Source organism: Aquarana catesbeiana, linkage group LG13 (genome assembly GCF_042186555.1).
Source record: "Aquarana catesbeiana isolate 2022-GZ linkage group LG13, ASM4218655v1, whole genome shotgun sequence".
Lineage (NCBI taxonomy): Eukaryota > Metazoa > Chordata > Amphibia > Anura > Ranidae > Aquarana > Aquarana catesbeiana.
In genome coordinates, this window is record NC_133336.1 from 96,091,555 (window position 1) to 96,117,837 (window position 26,283).

At 41.4% G+C, this 26,283-nt stretch overlaps 1 protein-coding gene across 1 annotated transcript in view; it reads right to left on the bottom strand.

The window, feature by feature from the left end:
• Positions 1 to 26,283, bottom strand: part of BAZ1A (bromodomain adjacent to zinc finger domain 1A) — a 126,755-nt gene that overhangs the window by 20,608 nt on the left and 79,864 nt on the right. The window contains exons 19-24 of the mRNA XM_073609139.1: positions 25,023 to 25,186; positions 20,742 to 20,887; positions 16,859 to 17,007; positions 15,660 to 15,752; positions 7,598 to 7,845; positions 2,292 to 2,476 (exon numbers count right to left, since the gene is read on the bottom strand). Coding sequence (XP_073465240.1) covers positions 2,292 to 2,476; positions 7,598 to 7,845; positions 15,660 to 15,752; positions 16,859 to 17,007; positions 20,742 to 20,887; positions 25,023 to 25,186 — 985 coding nt within the window. The remainder of the gene's footprint in view (positions 1 to 2,291; positions 2,477 to 7,597; positions 7,846 to 15,659; positions 15,753 to 16,858; positions 17,008 to 20,741; positions 20,888 to 25,022; positions 25,187 to 26,283) is intronic.

The following is a 26,283-nucleotide window of genomic DNA, read 5'->3' on the forward strand; positions in this document are numbered from 1 at the left end:
TATCCCTTTAACGTTGTCTCCAAAGCATTAAGCTAAATGTACCGCTAACTTTTACTGAGTCAATTATTCTTTTTGTATGTCTACATCAGGGGAAGGCAACCAGCAGCCCTCCAGCTGTTGTGGAACTACATTTCCCATGAGGCATTGCAAGGCTGGCAGTTACAATTACTCCCAGAGACATGATGGGACTTGTAGTCGTGCAACAGCTGGAGGGCCCCAGGTTGCCTACCCCTGGTCTACATGCTTTACTTAGCACAAGGGGTTAAAGTTAAATTGGCAGCTTTGCTCCAGGGGTCCCTGTACTACATGGTGTCTTTATAAATAACACATCTCCAAACCAAAACACAATGGTTGACAAAGGTTAATCTCTCACACTAGTAAATGCAACACTGCTGAAACTGAACAGTTGTAAGGTAAAAACCTTCTAACTTCAGTTTTCCCCTCGTATTTACCATTTTAATAGCTTTCAATCCCCTAGTATTTACAATTTTAATAGCTTTCAATAAAACATGATCTGTGTCTGTCCTGGCAAGCTACAAAATCGTTAGGTTCTACTAATACCGTCCCAGCAATAAACATTAACGTGACGCTGTTGTAACAGGGGTCACCGATACAAAACATAAGCTGGTGATAAATCATACTTTCCTTTAGCCAGCCTGTGTATTGAAATGCTGCCGCTTTGCTGCTCCCCAGCCGTTGGCTGTAGGGATGCACCGATACCATTTTTTTTTTACGAGTACCGATACATTTTTTTTTAAATTCTCGCGGATACCAATTACCGATACCTACCGCAACTGTTTTGTTTCCACTTCAGCTGTCAGCAATGGTACAAAGCATTGAAAAGTAATTTACAAATGAAATAAATTAATTTTGTTTTTTAATTGTGCGCTTTTTAATGTGAAATGTGTAAATATATGTTAATATATACGTGTGAAAACATTCACTAACAGAAACAAACAAAAAAAAGTTAATTGTTTATCGTTTATAAAATAGACGTGAACAAAAAAAAAAAAAAAAAAACACAGGAAAATAATAATTAAATGGAGGAGAATAGGGAGTTAAACAGAGGAACATTTGTTCATCCCCACTGACAGCTCAAAGAACCGAGCCTGAAAGTATCGGTTTCAGGTATGGGTGCATTTGCACGACTACCGATACTTGTGCAAATACTCAGTATTGGCACAGATACCGATACTAGTATCGGTGCAACCCTAGTTGGCTGTATTCCATACCTTTTGGTATGAAGAGTATCTGCTTCTCTGACAAATGTTTTGTAGGAGGAAGCAGGTATTCTACACACCCAGATAACATTACTACAGCAAGTACCAGTGTGCAGTAGAATCAACAAGAGTTTGACAAACCCAGCAGGGAACAGCAAATAAGCAGCACTTCCACACACAGGCTACTGTAGAAACAGCAAGTACGCTATATTGCCTCTTCCAAGCTTTAATATCTGAAGTCACTAGCCTGGAACAGACACACAGGCCAGGATTTTCCCGATCTGAATACTTGTCCAGAACAGTAACTAATTAGACACATCAACACACATTTTAGTGCCTCGACTGTTAGACCTGTTCATGGGTATATTTGATCTGCTGATTCCAAAAATGGCACTTTTCCCCATCAGCTCTAGTTTTTGAGATACAGCATAAATGCCATATACCACTCTTCACTCTAGTCACCTGTCAAAAGTCAGGATATAAATATAGTAAAAGACATTGGGATGATTTAGGCAGCACCATAGTGAAGCAGCCATAACCTCTATGGTGCTCCATCTGCAAAAAAGAAACAATAGGAGTGGCAATATTCACACATCTCCTATATGATCATAACTATAATATAGTTAACTTGCACTTTAGAACCCAATGTTTCTGATGTAAGAGAACAGTTGGAAGTACCTAAAACACACTCACTATATATATGCTAACTTGTACGCAAAAAACAGAGACTAGGAAACACAAAAAGAAAAAGTTGATCAGCAAGATCTTTTCATTCAAAAGCCGACTAAAATTTTTTATGAATTTGACCATATCTAGGACACTAAAATCGATGCAGTCTAGCCAATGCAATTTTGTGAATCAGCACTTCAAACAACAAGAACAAATTCTAAAAAGCAAGGCACCAAGAAAAAAAAAAGATTTTTTTTTGGGGCTGTGTTATCAAGAATAGAGAGTCAGGGCAACAGCTAGGAGACTATCATTTTCAGACAGGGGTCAGCAGTGGCTACCTCCCATGTTTCTCTCATGACATGTTTCCTACTGCTGTGAATCCCCTCACTTTCCCTTGCCTACCTCTCTTCCTCATACACGATTGTCTCCTCTTCCTCCTCCTTCTCAGCATCTCTCTGCAACGCCTCCTCTTCTGCAAAATCCTCCTCTTCCACATCACTATCCACAGAGGGCTTTTGTCGACCAGGTTTGCGGCCTCGTCGTCTAGGTCGGCACACAGCACAGAACCATTCGCCATCAGGAATAAACTGTAAGAAACACACAAAGTTCTTTTCAGAATTCAGGACCTTAGTTGAGGTATCTATGAGCTCTTTTTGCATTTCTGTATCAGCATCTCTCCAAAAATATATTCATCTAGGTCAGCGTTAATCAACCTTTTTTTCAGTCAGTGCACCATTCAGAATTGCGCACAATCCCGGAGCACACCAGTTTGAGGGCTTGTTCAATAAATAGTCTGCTTTATGCTCGTGAAAAACACACAAAAATGGGGCTGGGATGATTTTTAAATAGCGCCCACCAAAATTCATGGTACTGCGGTACCAAACTTTTTTGTGGGAGCGAATGTACATGCAATTGTTGGGTGCGTTGGGGTATTAAGCAGTGGTGGCTAGTGAGGTTTTTTTTGGGGGGAGCCGCAAACAACCCCCCGGCCGCTGGTAGAGCAGCACTATCCCACAGCCCCTCCCCTCCGTCACTAACACACTCTCCCACCACCCCCCACTGTCCTTACCTTGGATGTGGGCGTTGAGAGTGTGGCGAGCTTGGGGAAAGCTGCTCCGGTGTCCTCTCCTGGAACAGCTTCTGCTGTGTTTCCTCTCTCCACCTCCTGATGCTAGGCGTCCAATAGGATCGCCTGACGTTTTGGCCAACCGGGAACCCCCCCACCCCACCAAGCCCCCTCTCCCTCCTGTCTGTATGCAGCAGATAGCACATAACTATAAGATCATGACTGTACAGGTTATGGAGACTTTACATTTGTACAAATATTTATATGTAATATAATATATCACTATTCCTCTTTTAACCACTTAAGGACCAAGCCTCTTTCTGAGATTTGTTGTTTAAAAACAGTTTTTGCTAGAGAATTACCCCCAAACATTGTACATTTTTTTTTCTAACACCCTAGAGAATAAAATGGCGGTCGTTGCAATACTTTGTCACATCGTATTTGCGTAGCAGTCTTACAAGCACACTTTTTTTGGAAAAAAATACACTTTTTTTAAATTAAAAAATAAGACAAATAGTAAGGTTAGTCCAAATTTTTTTTTTTATATTGTGAAAGATAATGTTACGCCGAGTAAATTGATAACCAACATGTCACGCTTCAAAATTGCGCCTGCTCGTGGAATGGCGACAAACTTTTACCCTTAAAAATCTCCATAGGTGGCTTAAAAAAAAATTCTACAGGTTGCATGTTTTAAGTTACAGAGGTCTAGGTCTAGAATTATTGCTCTCGTTCTACCGATCGCGGCGATGCCTCACATGTGTGGTTTGAACATCGTTTACATATGTGGGCGTTACTCACGTATGCATTCGCTTCTGCACGCGAGCTCGTCGGGACGGAGCACGTTTAAAAAAATGTTTTTTATTTTTACACTGTTTCTTAAAAAAAATAAAATAAAATAATTATGTCACTTTTATTCCTATTACAAGGAATGTAAACATCCCTTGTAATAGAAAAAAAGCATGACAGGATCTCTTAAATATGAGATTGGGGTAAAAAAGACCTCAGATCTCATATTTACACTAAAATGCAAAAAAAATTGTCATTTTAAAAAAAAGAAAAAAAAAAAAAGCCCTTTAAGAGCTATGGGCGGAAATGGCTTTTTGACGTTGTTTCCGCCCTGCAATGATATGGAGACGGGTGGGGGCCATCTTCCCCTCACTCGTCTCCACATCAGGCCACAGGAAGGATACGATCGCCTCCGCCGCTGCCGACGGCTCCGGATCGCGGCAGAGAGCACCAGATCACGGCGGGAGGGCTTAAACCGGACCGCTCACTGAAGAAGAGGATACCGGGGTTATGGCAGCTAGCAAGTACCAACGTATAACGACGGTGGGCGGTCCGGAAGTGGTTAATATTACAGTTTTCTTGTTGATACTCCCTTTAAGTATTGTTGAATATCTCTTTTGTGCATGAGGCCATTGGGAGAAAACACATAGGTTTAAATAAGGTACAAACTTTTTAATGTTGCTTTGTGTTTTTTAATTCTGTTTTTTGTAAAGGGTTTTTTAACATTTATGCATTAGCTAATTACATAACTATGATTGGGAACCGACTGGGGATTCCCATGGGGGAGGTGCGGCTGGGCCTGTTGCTGCTTTCTCTTAGCTGGTTCTGACCCATGGGCCCTTTATTTCCCCCATCCTTTGTGTGCCCAGGGGTGTTACCCTAATAACCTATATACCAGGAAGTGGCAGCCCGTGCATTGAGGGCACACAGGTGCCCCCCCAGCCCTGCCGCCCAGCCCCTATCCATGCGCCCGGCCCCTTTCAGGACGCATGGACTCCTATGGCGGGAGTGGGAGGGGTTGTTTTTTTTTAAGCACCCGATTAGAGCCAGAGGCTCTAATAGGCTTCAAAATAGGGTGGGCTCTGGGTGCAGAGAGTGCACCCTAATCCCACCAAATTGTGTGACGATAGCAAATACATTTTCACCATTTTCACACCCTTTCCTCCCCGCCAATCAGGAGGTAGGTCAGTGAGACCCGTTTCCCGATTGGCTAAAGCGCCAGGCGATCCTATTGGACACCTGGCACATAGGAAGAGGAGGCACCAGCAGAAGACACACGCTGGACTCAAAGGAGGACACCTCTGCCGCCACTGCTCTGGAGGAGATACAATCAGGAGTACTCAGAGAGGACACCACAGCCCGGCGGTAAGCACTGACCTCCCGCAGGGGGGTAAGCGGTCAGAGCTGCAAATCCCACTTGAGGGGGTTAGCTGTCGGAGCTGCAAATCCGGCTTGGGGGGGGGGGTTTAGCTGTCAGAGCTGCGAGCCCTGCTGGACGGTGGGTGCTGTCAGAGCCTCGAACAGGAAGGGGGGGAGGGGGTACTGTCAGAGCCACCGAGCTGTATTCCCTGACCTGTGGAGCTGTATACCCAGATCGGCGAGGCCGACCTGTATACCCAGATCGGCGAGCCCGACCTGTATACCCAGATCGGCGAGGCCCCCCCCCCCCCCTTCTTTGTATCTGCTAATATAGAGGGATGTGGCATTATATTCTTTTAATTATAGGACTATACAGGGTTTGATTACCACCCCCACCCACATTTCCTGCTTCTGGGACAGGAGCAGCCTGGAGAGGAGATAGAGGGGGATAAATCAAGCCCTGTACAGTCCAATAATGAAAGGGTTCCTGCTGTTAACGCCTGTGTACAGAGAGGAGAAAGACGCCATTGCTTTACATCCCACACCTCCTCGTGATTATCGCCTCTTATGATGTTATCTGTACTTTTGCCACCCAAACTGAAAGTTGGGCAGGCAGTCTGACCAGTCCTTATCAACTAATGATGTATACGGGTAGAGCATGTAACATGTTCCAAAGATGAACTTGGCCTTTAACAGCTGACTCTCTCAATTCTCCAAAGTCGCCCCGGTACAATTGGTAGCAGCTACTAGTTTCTATCACAAGTATTGTTTTCCTACTTTCCTCTTATATAGTTACATAGTTAGTAAGGTTGAATAAAGACACCAGTCCATCCAGTTCAACCTGAGCGTGGGTGTGTGTCTACAATTGTCCCTATTCCTATACATTGTGTCTCATTAAGATGCTCATCTATTATTTAAGGTACCCATATATAGCGCAATTCACGCAGCGCTCCACACATACATCGCACGCTCACATCGATACCTACCCTCAAGGAGCCCACAATCCAAGGTCCCCAACTCACATTCAAATACTAGGGCTGATTTTTTGGACAGAAGCCAATTAACCTACAAGCATGTCTTGTTTCACAAGCTATGGGAATCCACTAGAATCCTTACATCTCATGTAGGGTACACACAATTTATGCCTATTTGGAATAACCTGCAATTACCGGAATTGGCAAAGTTAGAGGGGTTTGAGTTCTGGAAAAGAGCAGGCATCATTCCTTCACCAGTCGTATGATAAGGATGTTTTCTTCCCTTTTAATGCATTGGCAGGGCATTACCAGCTCCCTAATAAGCTATTTTATTAGCACTTACAGTTGCGCCATGCTTTAAAGTGTCAGGCCATGACTTTCCAGTTAAAATTGAATCCCTCTACATTACTAACTATGGCGGTCACTACTTCTAGCCCCAAAATAGGGTTAATAAGGGACCTTTATGCCGCATTACAGGTAGCGGTTAGTGCTCAAACACAAGTAAATAACCTCCATCTCTGGCGACAGGACTTCGATTCAATAGACAATGAAAGGACTCAGGCTTTGAAAATTATAACCAGAGTATTTTCTCTCTACCCCCCCCCCCCCCCCCCCCCCGCAAAAATTTACCCAAATGTTTATTTTTCGCAGAGTGCACTATACTCCGCAGAAACTACACTCTTGTGGGAGGGCAGCATCTCCAATTTGCCCCAAATTTACTATGGCCATTGAGACACTTATTTACATGTTATGGCGCTGCCTCAAACTTCATCGATATTGGATGTCTATTTTCAAAAACACTTAGCACGGTTTGTTCAACCCATGTGTCTTTAGATCCTAAATGTGCTCTCCTATGCATAATCCTGGAAGAAACTCTTCCTGCGGAAATGCATTTAATGTGGGCAAGGTCCTTGTTCCTGGCCTGTAAACTCGCCCTCACCCCAAAATTTTTACAGTGGTGTGAAGTGCTGTATTTACGGAGAGAACAGATTACCTATAAATATAAGGAATGTCCTAAGAAATAAAAAAAATAAAAAAACGTGGGCCCTGTGGTTATCCTCTAACCAGTCCACACACCCCTCTTCATCCACAACAAATGAATAGGGGAGGGTGGTGACTGCACTGCCAATTGCATGTAGTATTCCATCAATTCCATTCAATTACTCCTGGAATATTAAATAGGACATTGCATTGGTGATCTGTTGAAGGTTATGGGTATGCCTCTTGCTGTACACAGTTGGTAATTGTCACAAATTATGTAGAATTATTGTATGCACAATAATTGTTCTGTATATCTTTTATACCATCTTGTTTATATTGTGTCTCTCTTCTAAACCAAGACACCTCTTTTCCATTGTTCGTAATTTTCTAACTGCAATTGTTGGAAGAAAATTTTTCAATAAACATTACCCAACTTAAAAAAAGAAAAAAAACAACCAATCTGTGTATCAATACAGTCCCTGAAAATAACAGTAAAGAACACAATGAAAAGATTTTTGTCAAAAGGCCTCAAAAGAACTCACCTTCAGTTTGGGTCGTACACAGTAGATATGGTGAACTCTCTCGCAGCCATCACACAGGAGCATACTCTCGCTATCTCCTTTCTTACGGCACACCTTACACCTGAAGTTCAGAATGGACCGTGACCACAAGATGCTGCGGTCCAAGGTGGACAAATGAAGGAAGATCTGTGAAAAGCTACCAGATGACTGTAATGATTCACGCCATCGATCCACGACTGTCCTTTGCATGCGACCACTTTCATTAGTATCTATGGTGAGAAGACAAAAAAGGAAAAAAGGATTTATGATGCATCTGTAGATTCCATATCTTGCAGTACAGGACACAGGAAATATCTCTTAGATCATGGGTTATATGCCACTACCATCCGGTGATTGGACACTGGCAAACACTTTGCTGGGACCATTCCACACAGTATCCATATAACTCCGCTTACTCCATGAAGCTTCAGTTTTCTTTTTCGGAAGGAGATCAGAAAAAAAAAAAAAGGGAGAGGAGAGGGACCCTTATCCCGTACTCCAAGATATGGAATTTACAGGTACTTAAAATTTCCCATCATCTTAATCATACAGTATAGGCCATTGGACATCACCCATGCAATAAAAAGGAGGGCAACAGGCCCACAGTAAGAACAAGAAGGGCCAGAGTTGACAGCCGAAGCAGGGCTCCGCAGAGGCTCAAAATCCACCAATCAAAAAATGGAAAGAGAAAAACAAGTGGTGGCTTTGCGGCCCTTTAGAAGCATCAATGCTAGATGCTGTAAAGAGCCCAATAACCCCAACCTCTAGGGGAAATGTGTTCAGGTAGGACAGGTGGGATTTGTTCACTGAGAACAGAAGCCCTGGAACAAAAGCAAAACAACCACCCAGCCGGGTGAAAGCGGAGGGAGGAATCTCATGGAGGGACTGTCCTGTACGGAATGAAAAAGAGTGGTCAATTGGCTAGGCAGCCAAAGAGGACTGCTTGTCCTGCGTTTGTCTGATACACTTGAGACAATAAAGGTACATCAAGCAATTTTTTTGGAAATTCAGAGTGCGACCATTTCTTCATTTTATACAGCCAAAGAGGACACACTAGAGCTGCACAATTAATCATCAAGAGTCGTTATCGTGATTAATCGTCAAGAATCGTTATCGCGATCTTGACTAAAGTGTTTCACAATTCTTTCTCTGCTCTTCTGAAGCCACAGCCCTCAAAAGAAAGGAAGAGAAAAATCAGGCAGTCTGCCAAGAACCAAAACATTCTTTATCAGTTGAACTTAAGTATAAACATTGTAACAATTTGCCAATGGAATAGACTTCCTGTGTAAATGAAAAACGTTTAACCACTTAAACACTAAACCTTTTTCTGACATTTGTTGGTTTCAAGTTAAAATCATTTTTTTTGCTAGAAAATTACTTAGAACCCCAAAACATATATATATTTTTTTAGTTGACACCCCAGAGATTAAAATAGTGGTTGCTGCAATATTTTATGCCACACTATTTGCGCAGCGGTCTTTCAAATGAAATTTTTTTGGAAAAAATTACTTTAATGAATTAAAAAAAAAAAAAATCTAACCAGTAAAGTTAGCTCATTTTTTTTTTTTTTTTGTATAATGTGAAAGATTTTACATCACGAGAATCGTGATCTTTTTATTCTAAGCCAAAAAAATCGCGATTCTCATTTTGACCAGAATCGTGCAGCTCTAGGGCACACCTGACTCCACCCATAAGGTGAACTGTAAGTTTTTGACATGCCTTCAAGGCAGGACACATGAGGGAGAATGACATTCCCCGTAAGATGATAATAAGAGCCCAGGGGAAGACAGAAGTGGGGCTAGCTTTCAGGATACCTCATCAACAATTTGTGTAAAAAAAAAAAAAAAAAAAAAAGGAGGGGGCCCTACCATGAAGAACACAGTGGGAGCCAAGGCAGAACTACAGAGAAGGTGTTTTTTTTTTGACAGAGTCCCTTATAAGAGAGAAACCAATCTGAGCACAAAGAGGGCTCTGCAGGGGGCAACAGCACATAAGGAAGGCCCCAAGGTGGCCCAGCAAGTCACATTGGCAACAAAGAGCAGCAATTTCTTGAAAAGGGGAGTGCACAAGAAGTGCAAAATCAAAGTGTTAGGAAGGTTGGAATGTGCCCAAATGATGATCATCAGGGAATTAGAGATGCTGGGAAATCCATGGGTGGGAGTCTGTAGACATAACAGACGTCTCGTGAGATGGGCAGGCAAGTGCCAAGGTACCTACTGACTGTACGCAAAGGGAAAACAAATACATAAATACATAGAAGCTGACTGGTGCCAAGGCACGTTCTTATGAGGAAATGAGAATGGAAGGACCTCTGAGTTCACAAAATAGATAGCCACATGATCTTTGACCCTGATACAGGGAGCACATCTCAAAACTCAGGGCAGAGCCTAAAGCCTCGTACACACGGTACGATTGTTGGCAGGGGATTGTCTGTTGACAGACTGTTGTCCTAAAATCTTACTGTTAGTAAGCTCCTTTTGACAATTGTCCAACTTTCGGCCAACAAATGCTGGATTGCAGGCTAGTAAATTTTCGGCGAACACCGGTTTGATGTCAGATTTTCGTATGGCCAGTACACAAATCTGTCACACAAAAGTTGAAAGTACAAACACGCATGCTCAGAATCAATGCTCCCCAAACACAAAATTAGCAGAAGGGGCCCAAAGGGTGGCGCTCAAGAGCTGAAATTCCTCGTAGTACGTCACTACGTTCGTGTTTGTGGCATGACAATTGTGTAACGTTAGTATGCAAGACAAGATCCTGGCACACGCTCTTAAGACAAAAATCAGATGCTCAGTTGGCCAACAATCGTACCACACGTATGAGGCTTAAAGTGGTTGTAAACTCTCCTCGACAACTTTGTCCCATGTAAATCAGCATAAAAAACCCTAATGAACACTGCTTGTAGATATCTCCTTACTTGCTTAGTATTGCTGTAACCCTTTTTGTTCTTTAAAATGACTTCACTGAGCATGCCCAGATCTCCCCTGATTTACGGCACACTCTGTGTACTTTTCTGTCTTATCAGATCTTCCTACAGCACAACACTGACATCCCACGAGACTGCATAATCACTCAGAGCTTCCTACTACACCCCATGTGACCATGTGACATCACATGGAGTAAACTTGGACAACGGACAGCATTAATAAGACTGACACAGGCAAACAATAGATAATAGGCACAAGTAAATACTATGAGCAGGGAAGCAGGGTTGCCATAGAAACGTTGGATTGAGAAGGAGGCTTGGTTAACAGTACAGGAAATGCTCAATGTAAGGGCATAAATACACTCTACTGTGGACTCAGAAAACAATACTTAAGATGGCGCTGCCTTACCCCTTGGAAACAAGTTTTTTAAAGTTTCTTTAAACAGTAATATGCGATTTGGGCTGGATTACAGTGGCTATAGTTTGATAATTACTTATTATAATGGACTAAATGAAAAGCAGCATCAGAGTAGGAGGGTTTACTTCCTCTTTAAGGTTTGTAGGCTAGAAAAGTCTGTGCAGAAAAAAAGCGGGTCCGTGTAATGAAGCTAACCTCTGCACGAGTAGGGTTCCAGTGGCCTAGAGTGGAGAACCTTGTAATTGTCTGTCTCAAAGGAGTACACCAGTAGAACCAGAGTGAAATTCTATGATACAATATAACGCCACAAAGTGGGAGGTGTTCACTGAAGTATAAGGGCCCTTCCACATGGAGCAGACTCTGCCAGGAGTATGTCCTCTGATCCCCGCTGAGCAGGCGGATGGCTGGTTCGTGTCCGCTTATGCAAAGCGGACAAAGACACAGCCCACTCTGCTCTATGGTTGGTCGGATATAAACGGACCGCCTGTTCGTATACACCCGACTGCCATCCGATCCGCTAGATGGATGGGGAATGGATCCCCATACTTCTATTTTTAGGGGATCCGACTGGACGTCAGCGAATGTAAATGGACACATGTCCGTTTACACATGCAGCTCCATAGAGGGGGGGTCCAAAAAACACAGTTACTTCCAGCGCTAATAGGTCATCTAAGGTGAGGAGTAACAGATAGCAAATAAAATGCTGGTGTGAAAGGTATATATGGTATCCAAAACTGGGTGGATGCTGCCTTCCTCAGATGGGGTAATCCAAAAGGAACTGCAAAAAAAAACAGAAATTGAAGGCGCGCACCTATTGCATTACCAAAGATAATTTAATAAAAAAATGAGCTCTAAGGGGGTGCGCCCCCGAAACGCGTTAGCTGTACCCTGTGTTCTGTGCAAGTCCCTGCATTGTTTTTATGGCCTTTTGCCAGTTGCATTTTGTGAGTACCCACTTTTATATAAAACATTTTATTATTAAATTATCTTTGGTAATGCACTAGTTGTGCGCTCCTTCCATTTCTTTTTTTCTTGTAGTTCCTTAGAGGGGGGGTCCGATCGAGCCCACCTGAAAAATTGACAGGCGGACCTAAATCGGTCCGCTCGTGTGAAAGGGGCCTAATTAGACGGGAAGTAAAACATCTCGCACACGCTAATAAAAGAGAAGATCTCTGATCTTTTGCCACATTTTGCTGGTTGCAAGTGTGGGGACATTTGAGTGGAGAGTGAAAAACAGTTTTGCTTTTGACTGTTGGTGATTGCTGCAATTCGCACTTTTAGTTTCTTTGGGGTCTTTATTTGCAGCTTTTTAAACACTTTTTCTGTCATTTTTAAATTTTCTTCTTTCCTTGACTCAAATTAAGGGGGGGGTTGTTTAATTGATCACAGGTGCTACTGGAACTTTATAACTTTCCGTAGAACTCATTTCTGAGCTTGCTCTTCCTTGAGCTTGCCCACCTTTTTGTTTGCTGGAACGTAGACAAAGTGGGAAATTTGACTAAGTGGCAAGTTAAAAAACGGCGATTATAATAGGAGTCTCCTAGACTGTAATATCTGAACCAAAATATTGTCATTGGTTCCACATTGGAAGCAATGACAATATATTGAAGGTGGAGGCTCCTTGCTTTAAAGAACTAGGCTGCCAGTTGAAGGGAAAGACCTCCAAGGTGATATTGCCTGAAATATTGCCTGTGCCATGCGCAACACACAGGAAAGACAAAGGGAGATTTGAGAACTGAACGCATGGCTAAAGACCTGGTGTAAGAAGGAGGGATTTGGGTTTGTAGAGCATTAGGCTGACTTTTCATTGGGGTACAACCTATATGCTAAAGCTGGTTTGCGCCTAAATGGAAGGGGGGTCTGCTATGCTGGGGGAGAAGTTTATGGGAAGGCTGGAGGAGTACTTAAACGAGTATTGAGGGGGGTGGGAGAATTAGATTACAATGGAGCAGACAGGTCAGACAGTCTACTGGTGGGTGGAATGGGGAAAAAATGCTATGGCAGGTGATAAGAAGGTTCCCATGTTACAAACAACAATTCAAAATGGTACTATTTGTACTAAAAAAAAAAAATATGCAAAATACGTGTGCAAAATGTGGCAATGACTTAAAGTTGACCAATGCTAGAAGTCTGCCAAGCAAAATAGGCGAGTTGGAAGCTTTGGTGCATAAAAGAGAACTGTGATTTCATTGGCATTGCTGAATCTTGGCTTCATTCTTCATACAACCGGGCTATTAATATTACTTACTATGCCCTCTTTCGGAAAGAGAGGGTAAAAAAGGAGGGGTAGTGGTGTCTATCTCTATGTGAGAAGTGATCTCAAAGCGAGTGTAAATGAGTACCTAGTTGATGAAGAATATGATGAGGCTGATGCATTATGGGTGGAACTGCACAAGGGTGTGCGTACTACAAAAGTAATCATTGGAGTTTGTTATAGACCTCCCAGTGTTAATGAGGAGGTGGAGACTCAGCTCCTTGCACTGATAGAAAGGGCTGAAACAGTGATAATGGGGGATTTTAACTACCTGGAAATTGACTTATTACCAATGCTCATAAAAAGCGCTTTACAATATAAAAGGGAGACAACACAGAAACAATACAATAGGGTTAGGAGGGCCATGCAGTGCCAAGCTGCAGTTCCCAAAGCAAGCAAAATCCTTTCTTGTATTAAAAGAGGTATGGATATGAGAGATATGGAGAGAGAGAGACACACACACACACACACGATTGCCTCTCGGGGGATCAGGAAGGTATTTTTTCCCCTTCTGGAGCAAATTGGATCATGCTTTGCTGGGGTTTTTTGCCTTCCTCTGAATCAACTGTGGGTATAGGATTGTGTATATGGAGTTGTATGATTTTGTTTTTCTCCCTTTTCTTGGTTGAACTAAATGGACTTGTGTCTTTTTTCAACTAGACTATAACTTTAATGGTAAATCTACAGAAAACTAGGCAGAAGCCATGCTGCTGCATTGACTATGACAAGTCTACAGGAGGCTGGTTACTGCACATATTAAAATAGATTTTCTGTTAAAGCGCATGATGGGATGTGCATAACTGAGGTCCATGTGCATGATTTTGAAAAGTCCTTGTTATCTTCCCAAATAGGGAAGATAGCTACCCAGTGATTATAAACTACAAGCAGGTGTGGGCTGCTTGTGAAGCAGAAGAACGTGCAACAGAGAAAAAGCAACAGAGAGAACAGAGACTTTGTTTACCTCTCCAAAAGGACAGTGTGAAAGGCCTGATGTTTCTGCTCTAATGTGGAGCAACTGTCAATAGATGTCTCCCCCCCACTTCCCAGTCAAGGGTAGGGGGGTAACAAAGCGAAAAAGGTTCTGAGCAGGTCCAGTGGGCTTAACTACGAGGGGTCTGCCATGAGGTGAAGGACCTGCAGTAAATGAGGACTGAGTGGGGGAACAGATATGGGTTGATTTACTAAAACTGGAGTGCAGAATCTGGTGCAGTTCGGTCAGCTTCCAGTTTTTTTTGTCAAGCTTAACTGAAAAAGCCGAAGTTAAAAGCCAATTGGCTACCATGCACAGCTTCACCAAATTTTGCACCCTCTAGTTTTAGTAAAATCAACCCCATCATGTCTGTATGTAAAAGGAGTCCCACTGAATAGGGAAGCATCACTGAGGTTAGTGGGGTAGGAACCCTCTTCATTCAGTAGCCACCTAAAGTATTCCTCAAGAACTTCCAAAGAGGAGCCTACTTTCGAATGGCATGTGAAAAGGGCACCTTTCACAAAGATATTCTGCAGACCAGGCTTTAAGCCATAAGATCTACGCATATTCACAAAAAGCAAGAACATTTTACACAGGAGAGCAGTGCTGAGGGCAAGAGTTGTAATCTTGCAACAAGATTAGAACCATCCATAAACTGCATAAAAATCACTATTTCTTCGGTCCAGTTTGCCATGGTCTGAGAAAATCGACAAAGTGGCAAAAGTCAGCTGCAGGGCTGGACCGGCCAAGACAAAGGAGGACTTCAAAAGACTTTCCAAATACCCATCAACTGAATCCGTAAAAGGGGGATTATTTAGAGCAAGAATAGGCGTGGGTCACAGTATAAACAGTCCATCCCCTCACCTCCCCTTCCATGGGTAGAAATAGAAACTTTTAGGGTGCAACAACAACTATGGAAAATTTGAATGAAAATGAATAATTTTGATGCCCAGTATCCCTTCCATGGAGTACCAGGCATCAGACTTATCAGGAGGGATTAACCTCCAAGTAGGGCCATTAATTATACAAGTCTAGTCAGCTTGATCAAGAATAGGCAAAAGGACTTGCCTTCTTTTTTCACACTCAGAAGAATATGTTGGGGGGGGGGGGGGGGGGAGTACTAGACTAAACTAGTCTGGGGGCTAGAATGCACTGAAATGAACAGTAGCATGAAAGGTGGTGAAAATTCATCCCCCTTACATTCTGCAAATGGAAGTTAACTAGGCAGTTCAGCCTGCAATGTGTGAAGGGGGTGGAGAGGCAGAAGAGCGTTTACATGGGGGGGGGGGGCAGTTTCCAGCGAAGCATTTTTTCTGATGACTTGTGCTACTACCCTGGCTCTTGCCTCTAGCTAGTGTATTAAAGCAGACCGACCTTCATAGGTTAGGTTGGGAATATCTTAAAAGGACTTAATAAGTACAACTGCCGTAAACGCATGCTGATAAATGGGCAGGGAATGAAATATTCACATACCATCTTTTTCACTAATTTGATCATCATCTTTCTTTTTCCTCTCTTCCTTCTTTTTCTTGTCCGATTTTGAGTTTTTAGTATCTTCTGCATCCCCTATTAAAAATAACAAAATAGTATAAGAGTGGAACGTTTCTAGATTAGCTGGGGATGGGGGGGATTATGTACACTCCTTTAAAAGCCATGAAACAGAATCAAACTTTGTGTCTGTCAAAAAAAGTAATATAGGGGTTAACAAAATAGCCATGATAAAGTTGTTTCACACATTAAAAAAAAATCTTAACTAATCCAGGAGTCTTGCAAATTAAACATACTGCATTTGTTTGTCACCCAAATCAGAGAGTACTTTGTAGCGGGTCCTGACACCTAAGCATTTCTCTCTCAGGCCATCATACATGGTAATTCTTAGGCATGTTTTACAGATAGAAAGTTTTGTTTCTTGAAAGTGCATTCTGATCTCAGTATCAACTGAGTATTGCAGTAGCCGCACGATCCATGCGCTAATGGTTAGCTGACATAAAGAGAAGTCATGTGCAATCCCCATGGTCACTGATAAAGGCTAGACAGCTATATGAAAGGTAGGTTAAGCCCAGGTTCACATTGGAGCGATTTGGCATACGATTTGACATGTCAAATCAGTGTCTATTGCCAATAATGGCACCCTCTGAATCGGTACGGCGCCGCACCGATTCCCAACAGTATAGACATCTGTGCAGGAACTAGCACAGATGTTTGTCAAATCGCCTCTGAAGTTGGACTACATTGCAGTGTTGAAATTGTGCGAGTTCAGCTGAACTCACATGATTTCTAACCTGCAGCAATGTGAACCTAGGCTAAAGATGTGTGGAATGTTGTTGCTATTATATGACAAAAAATAGGCTTAGCTTGGCAGATACAATATATAACTGTCTTTGATCCATCCTAAACAAAAAAACAAAAAAAACCCACAAACATGCATCAGCTGAAAAAGACCCCGTAATGCTAAGATGTAAATGTTAAGGATGAGGCATCAGTGGGCACTTTAAATAGTACTTAGTGGTTAGCTTTTCACTATTGTCACTATACAAAACTGGCAGTACTGATATGCAAGACATCACCAAATTGCAATACCACACAGTTGTTAACAATAACTTTAAAATGTATTGCTATCTGCCATTGCGATCTGCATTGCTAGCTGCCTATTTTTGCCAAAACCCTCTTACCAAGTGGAGCCTTTAAGTACTTGCGTTCCACGCCTTGCTCTATCTGTAGTAATGCTCGGGCAAGATACTGTAATGAAGTAGCTACTGGCTGAGGGGTGCTGGCGTTTGTGGATGGAACACTTGGCTCCTCAGTTTTCACACCTTGTAACCTACAAGAAAAGATGTAAAACAATTATAAACAGATAAAAGTTGCTGATCAGACTTTGGGTTAGGCTATAACTTATTGCTACACAGAAGAATGTTGTCTGTAAGGAATTGGTCCATTGACATTTGGGTTGCACAAAACATCACACATTAGTTTAAAGGAGTTGTAAAATCAGAAGGTTTTTTTTATCTTACTGTGCATCAAGATAAAAAGCCTTCTGTGTGCAGCATCCCTCCTAATACTTACCTGAGCCCCATCTGTGTCCAACGATTTCCACGTGTGTCTCAGCCGTCCGAGACTCTTCCTCCTGATTGGGTAAGATACAGCAGTGGCACCATTGGGTCTCGCTGCTGTCAAAGTCAGACAATCAGGAGAGAGGGTGCGGAGCCGGGCCGCAGATCCATTTTCGAATAGACACTCAGAGCTGTGACTCGGCTCGGGTGCCGCCATAGCAAGCTGCTTGCTGTGGGGGCACTCAACAGGAGGAAGGGGCCAAGGAGCACAGAAGATGGACCCGAGAAGAGGAGGATCTGGGCTGCTCTGTCCAAATCCACTGCACAGAGCAGGTAAGTATAACACGTTTGTTATTTTTATTGAAAAAAACGAGACTTTACAATCACTTTAACAAATGCAAAAATGTCTGCCCCAGTGTGGCTGTGGCTGGTACTGCAGAATTTAGGCTGCCAAAAAGAATAATTCTAAGAAACCTTTGGAATTTTCTACAGGGCTGCTCTTCTCCCAGATTTCTTTCCTAATGGCAAAAAAATGGAGGCTATTTTTTGTCCACTACAGCACATTAGCAACACCATTAAATTAAGCTGATAAAAACCCCCCTGTAGGCATCTCCAGCAACTATAACTATTCACTAAGGGCAAATGGTATTGATTGCATTGCTGAAATAACTTTCTTGCAGCCTCTAGTGGCAAAGCCATTTACTGTACATTACATATGTATTCACCTCCCCTGGACTTTTTCACACTTCGTAGTAAACCTCCCAACTTTCTGAGATGGAAAAATGGACACATGTTATGCAGGCAAATGACTGACCCCTGCCATAGTTCAGTTACATAGAACAAAAAGAATACACAGAAAATTACTGGTTAAAAACAGCAAGTCCTCTTCACCACCCGTTATCCAAAACCAGCTCACTGCAAGAATGTAACCTGACAGCAGCAACCCAACTGGCTGGCAGTGGATGCACCAGTCTACGTATCATTTAAATGTTATACCATAGTTTATAAAATTATTATTTTCAGCCCTTTAATATTCAGAAAATAAATTACGTGGCTCTTGTACTTAAAAGTTTGGAGACCCCTATTCTAGATCAAAAAGAAGGACAGATGAGATCGAACTAGACAGAGAGAGCTATGTTTAGTAGATGTTACAATCTACAATTAAGGTAGATTTAAAGACTAAGTTCACCTTTGAAACATGTTACATGTTCCATCCATATTTAGGATTCATGTATTTGGGGGTAACATATTCCAGCCCCTGCCTAATCTCCCCCTGCTTCACAATCCTTTTGACAGCACCCTGCACCCACTGTCGCTTTTCAAAAACAGTGCAGCTGTGTAGGGCTCTTCTCAAACACACAGTCGTGTCATTCATTCACAGTTTCCTGCCAAACCAGCAGACGGTACTTATTTCCTGCAAAAATAAGTGTATTTATTATTCTGGTATATAAAAGATGAACTTATCCTTTTAATCAAATGATTTGTGTTTTTGTTCAGAAGATGAATTACATGAAAAATGTATTTCTTACTACATGCCACTATCTGTACAAAATAGTCCCTGATGCACAGTGGAGAAAATCTGCATAGTTTTTCCAACATAAAAATAAATTAAAAAAAGCTAAAGTACACAACGACCAAGGGCACGGAGTGATGGTAGCATCTTCTCTTTCGAAATTGAGCATTATATCTGAATTCATGATACATCTATGAAATGCAGCTCCCGACACCAGCAGCACTCATGCAGCCCAACAGAAGGACACTGCCACCACCATGTTTCACTGTAGGCACCATACATTTTTCTCTGTACTCCTCACCTTTGGGACACCATACAGTTTTGAAGTCATCAGTTCCAAAAACATTTATCTTGGTCTCGTCACTCCAGAATATAGAGTCCCAGTAGTCTTTTTCAGCATGGACCCTGTTAAATTCTAGTCAGGCTTTTTGTGCATGGGCTTTAGGAGAGGCTTCCTTCGTGGATGACACCCATGCATACCATTACTCTGCAGTGTATGCCGTATTATGTCACGGGAAACAATCACCCCAGCTTGGCTTTCTACTTCTTTAGCCAAGTGCAGTAAACTTGCATGGCAATTTTATTCAACCCTTATCAGAAGACGCTCAAGTCGAGGTGTTAACGTCCATGGACGGCCTGGACGTCTGTGAGATGGTTGCAGTTCCATCTTTGTTAAATTTTTGTATTACTTTTGCTACAGTATTCTGAATGATAAAGCTTTGCTGACCTTCTTGTAGCCTTCACCTTTCTTGTGTAAAGAAATTATTTTCTTTCTCAGGCCTTGGGACTTTTCTCTTCCATTGCTGACAGCATGAAACGGGAAGAGGTTTTATTTAAGGAATGTCCTTTTATAATTAACTGTCTGCTGGACACCTGCTTAATGAATAATTAGACTCACCTGTAGTTGAATTCTTGTTAATTAGAATTTTGTTGTCTAAAATTTAGCTTTGCTCATAAGACTTTCATTGGGAGTGTATTCATTTTTGTATCAAGGTCTTGAATGAATTTGTTAGGAAAAATACTTTGTGTGTGCAATTTAACAAATCTTGGTTGCAATCAATGGCCTGCATTTGTGGGAGTATTTTGTAGGATAGTGTCCCATAGAAAACGTTGATTCTGAGAGAAAAGTAAAGGTTTTCTGACAAATATGTTGGAATATACTCATTTATGCTGAGCACTGTAAATCTAGTATGCTCTCCATCAAATAAATAGTACTCTTAGTTACTGTAGCGCACACACCATTGGGCAGTGGCAGAGACAACTGGAATGCAGTTAAAAGATAAATGAAGACCTCATGTGATGGCTCTGGAATTGATTGGAAGAAAATAAATAGTCTGTAAATCCCTGCAATACATTCACATTTGCCAGTGTTTGGTCTCCTTAAGGCTAGGTTCACACATGTCCGGTGTGAATTTCCCCTCTGTTTTCACTGCAAATTTCCTAAGCAGCTGTTCAGCTGCGATTTAGATGAAAATTTATGGAGCCGGCTGCCACCAGCGTCTTTAACATTAGCTGGATGTTAAGGAGCGGGCCGAGAAGCTGGCCGCCGCATCTTTAACAAATGATTCATCAGCTGTCAAACCCCCCCCACACACACACACTCCTCAACATGAGGATAAGTGCCTCTTCCCCACAACCCTGGCGGGTGGTTGTGGGCAGGGGGCTTATTGAAATCTGGAAACCACCCCCTATATAGTGACAAAAGGGGGGTGATCCTCTTTCCAACTTAGCCATTCTGTCTTTGAATTGCACTGACTAAATACAGCTGGATAAAACAAAAACTGTGTGTCTTCATTAAAGACTGCTAAGCAAAAAAATTTGATTTTAAAAGGGGGCGATTCTTTTCTATACCCATTGTATGTTGCCCTGAGATAGACTATAGGGATTTAATATAAAGTAGTATTACAGACAATTATGCAAAGCATAGATTCTATAGAAGTTACTAAAGGTTAATGTACAAATACACCAACAACCAAAAAGTATATAACTAACCCATCTTCAAAGCTTTGATTGCCATCGACTTCCATCTCCTCCACATCATTGTCTTCTAATTTCAGGGATTTGTCCTTCGGTTCATCACCCAAGAGTTCATAAGAACCGTTCTCCAGTGCTGCCCTCCACAACTGCCTGTCTGGCACCTGTACACAAGAATCAAGCAATCAATGACCAATTTATCTACAACACAAAATTAAAGCACCACAGTCATATCAGCGCCAATCTAAAGCAGTATTAAACCCTACATGTAATATATTGCAGCTTATCAATTCTTGGATGTGGTGGTTGCATTTGTATTCTCTATTTTAAGCTTTATTTCTCCTTTATTTTCACAGGTTGATTTGGTCAGTAAGCATTATTTTTCAACTTCCTTTAACAAATCAATGTTGTCTAGCAAAACTGCTAGGTAGAGGAATGTGACCAACCATATAACACCAACAGGGTGCTTACAATGATCAGCTTTTATTCATGTAAAATCTTTATCCCAAAAGCAAAAATGTTGCTGTAACTTCTGTAAAAATGTTAGCTGGAGATCGGATTTCATTTATTAGTCAAATCTATCTAAATTTACTAGCGCATCTAACGCTACTCTCTCTACACTGTAAATGCTGCTGTCCAAAGTTGTCTCCATTGTACCAACCGTCCCGGTTCACATGAGTGCGACTTGTCATGCGATTTGACAGTTCCAAATTACATAGGTCGCATGCCATTGCTGGCAATGGAACTGTTCATATTGCTGTGACTCATGTTGAAGCAATTATGAAAAAAGGTTCCTGCACTACTTTTTACCCATTGCAATAAATTAATGAAATCAGCAGTGCAAATCGCACCAATGTGCGGTCTTGAAATTGCGTTGAAGTAGTGTGTTTTCAAAGCCGAACCGGTGAGGACTGAGGCTAAGACAGAATAGGTCTTTTTGGTCAGATCAAGTAAAAATAAAGGGAAAAAGCCTAAAAAAGAAAAACATATGAAGCCACTACATCTTGGGATTGGGGAGATGCCATATATACATTTTAAGTAAAGAGCCAACTAGTTACAACTGAATTTTCAATGCAGAGCTCAGTCTCCAAAGCTGCCCACAGACATCAGAGAACAGCTGGATGTCCAAACACTATAGTATTATCTCTAGATGGCTGTAGATGCAGCCTAAACATAAATGCCCAAGAGACCCATGTGTTCACAGCAATACTATGAAGAGGTGATGAAAAGGAAAAAGCTGGAGCAGGCACTGCCAACACCAGCGAAACAGCAATTCTATTTCCCCAACTTCTCTCAGTCATTTGGTCTGCTTGGTCCCTTGATAAGAAATATGCAAAGAATTACAAGTGATATCGATATTTGCCTTGTTCCTTATATGCTTTTTTCCTAGCTAAAATGGTGCTGACTTATTGTTTATGCAATCTGCTTAGTTCCGACCAACACCTACAACAATATTTAAAGAACTAGCAAAAGTTTACCATATTAGGGCATATTGTGTAAAGGACACTGTTTTTGACAATAAAGCTGACGATGCACCATGAGTCACCAGTGTGCCTTAGCCAATGGTAGCTTGCCAAATACTGTTATAAAATGACATGTGTAAAAGGGTTCTGTGTGACTCTGTTGAATCTACTTGCTATGTACAGAGCTCATCCCTATGTACCGGTACATTTGTAATAAATCTGTCTTCTAATCAACATGACCGGAGTTGACTGATCAGTGAGAGAATGGAATTTTACCGACATCCCTATATAAACAGATCCATCCGGATGGTAGTCATTCCTTGACTTTTGCCACCTATGGAAGATCCTCCTGGCCCACTGCCCATAAGTTTATACATCCCACATCTGGCCTCTTTCAGGCACGCACGACTGATACAATAGCTCCTACAGATTGGCTAACTGCCCTGAGTTTGACAAAATACTGTAACACGTTACACGCTTCTGGGCACACACATATGCCCTTGAATGCTTTTGAGGGAATGTGCATTGTTCAGAGGGTTCCTCGCCATACATTATCCCAAATCGATAAAGAGATTCTATCTCACACACATGCGCGCTACCTACGTATACAAAAGGTGTGGGCAAGGGAACTGGAGATGGAGATATCCCCTGAGGAATGGTATACTGCTTTCATGCTCATACAAATCCTCAATCTCCTGCTATACTCAGAGGAAAAACTTCAAAATATTTTCCAGATGATACCGTGACCCCGTCACTCTAATGCCGTGTACAGACGATCGGAATTTCCAACAACCAAACCGTGGATTTATTTCCGACGGATGTTGGCTGAAACTTGTCTTGCATACACATGGTCGCACAAATAATGTCGGAAATTCCGAACGTCAAGAACGCAGTGACATACAACACGTACGACAAGCCAAGAAAAATGAAGTCCAATGGCCAGTCCGGCTCTTCTGCTTGATTCCGAGCATGCGTGGAATTTGGTGCGTCGGAATTGTGTACACACGCTCTGAATTTACGACAACGGATTTTGTTTGTTGTCGGAAAATTTGAGATCCAGCTCTCAAATATCTGTTGTCAGAAATTCCGACTGGAAATGTCCGATGGAGCCTACAGACAATCGGAACTTCCGACAGCAACCTCACATCGAACATTTGTTGTCGGAAATTCTGATCGTGTGTATGCGGCATAAGTCAGATCTTTCCTAATTCTTCGGATCTATGCTGGTGCTGCAACGGAGCAAGGGGCACATCTGCATATCTGGCGGGTCTGGGAGTGTGACTGTAACCGCTCATGTTGGAAACGGGTCTTCCAAACATAGCGAAATGTACAATGATTCTCTAACCCCTTCTCCTAAGATAGCACTCCTATCTATCCTTCCAGAATCGATTAGGTCCCAAAAATCGAATCTTCGATGATTTTTCCTATCAACTGCTAGGCAGCTCATTCCCTGATTCTGGGAGATTACAGTTTCCCCTTCTCAAAACGCTTGGGTGGACCTCATGAATGACTTCATGCTTATGGAGAGAAAGCAAGCCTAAGAAATGGACAGAACATAATAAATTGTGGTACATATGGATACATTACTCAACTTCTGATAAGTTCTGTAGAAACTTTACAAATAGATTGTACTTCCTCATGAAGCCTTCCCTTCTGTCCTTTCTTGACTTCTTGGATCTCCTTTATACAGAATTGCTATCGAGAAATAATATGTTTTCTGCTATTTACACCGTAAGGATTCAGTCTTGATTTAATTTTAATCTGGTTTAATCAGTCTTCTCTTTTTTTCTTCTTCCCTTTCCACTTTTTACTTCTCTCACTTGCATTTTAACTGTGTGATGGTTCACGAATAGAGCCTTTTATTTGGATTTCCTTTCCATTGTAAATTGTGAAACCATATTGCACTATGATGAAAATCTTTACACCCCCCCCCCCCCTTTTTTTTTCCTGTTTCTGTCCCCTGAATTGTTGCGATTTCTTCTTTTTTTTTTTTTTCTGATGAAAATTAATAAAATACATATTAAACCTAAAATTGAACAGCAGGCTATGTACTGTAGATGTGATCATGCAGCTGCAAAGTCGCCCTTTCACTTCTATTGTTTGTGTGCACTAAGATTAATTTTAGTGTATTTTACATGGAAAATATCAGTTTGAAAACAGTTACACAAGCATAGTTCAACTAAAGAAATGTGTAAACTACCAACTCTACAGGACATCTGCTTTAGGAAGTATTACATTTTTGTAAATAAACTTATTAAAAAAAAAAAAATAACACAATTATGAATGCACATGGGACAGCCATATTTGCTCATGACATATACAGTGCTACACAACCATTATGCTTTACTGTGGTTAAAGAGCACCTATCAATAAATAATCATGTAAATTGTCATTTCTGAGAATGGCAACTGTACGTCATGTTGATGCTACACTTAAATACTTTCAAAAAAGTCACAGACCTGGAAGTAGAGACGAGGAATTAATGGCTCATCTCTGATAACCATTTAGAGCATGCAGCAACCAATTCAAAAAAAGCAACAGGTGCTACACTATAAAAAAATATATATATTTTTTAAAACCAAGTGATAAGATCAAATTAGGATGTTATAGTGGGCTGTCCGTTACAAAAATGAACAGATGTTACCAGAGACCCGCAGGCACATGAGAAAGCAGACACATAATATAGACTATGACCACATCTACTGATTTACAGCTCATCCCTATACAAATATATTCAATCACCAAATGACAGAATATCTATTCTAAGCAGCCAGAGTGCAGTATACAGTGCTGTGGTAATGCCTGAAGGCTTTATCTTCAGGCTCTGACTACATACCTTTACAGTACCAAGACTGCCTTGGTAGATGCGATCTTCAATGTCCAGCAAAAGCTCACACAGCCGCAGTTCTAGCTGCTTCTCTCCTGAGATTGGGGTGGAACCAAGTGCATTTAATGATCTTCCCCGTCCAGGTTTTGTTTCTTCAGGGGATGGTGGATTTTCTATGTAAACAATATATGGTCTTGAGATTTAACAGTACTATAGTGTATACAAGTTTACAGGAACGTAAAATCTGAACTGCAGACAAACCGCTAAATACACCTGCCAAAGTATGTCAATATTTGTCAATTCACTTCTGAGATTTGCACATTCCTGCCACACAGCACAGTTAGATTGTGACCCCGATTTTTATCTACTGCCATTAAGCAATACAGCTTTAGGACATACAGCCAGCAACTGGGCAAATAATTAGCAGCACATTAACCACTTCAATGCTGGCCACTTTTATCCACTTCCTGCCCAGGCCAATTTTCAGCTTTCAATGCTGATAAATGACAATTGCACGGTCATGCAACACTGTACCCATAAGAAATATTTTTTTTTCACACAAATAGAGCTTTCCTTTGGTAATATTTAATCACTACTGGGTTTTTTATTTTTTGCTAAATAAAATAAAGTCAGTAAATTTAGAAAAAAAACACACATTTTTCTTCTTTTCAGTTATACAATTTAGCAAATATTCTTTCTTCATAAACGTAGGTGAAAATGTATTCTGCTACATTTGGTGAAAGTTAGAGAGTCCACAAACTATGGTATCTGTCTGAAAATTGATCAATCCTGATGTACCCTATCGCATTTCTTAAGGCCTGAAAATGCCAGGACAGTACAAATACCTCCAAATAACCCCTTTTTGTAAAGTAGACAGTCCGAGGTATTTAGTAAGGAGGCATAGCGCGTTTTTTGAAGTTGTAATTTTTTTGGCACAATTATTTAAAAAAATGAATAAATCAAAAAAAAAAAAAAAAGTTTTTAACATACGGTCACCACTGCAGTACAGAGTTATCATATAACTGGTGTGGCCACTGGTGACAGTACGTAAAAAAAAGTGTGTTTTTTTATTTTTTATTTATTTCTTCATTTTTCAAATGATTGTGACAAAAAATAACAATTTAAAATAACTTGATTTTTTTCAGACTGTGACCAGAGCAATACAGTGTTACCACTCTGGGTAAGTGATAAGGATTTTTTTCTTTTTCTTTACACATTATGATTGCATATACCAATGAATTTCATTGGTACAAGCAACCATTTTTAATAA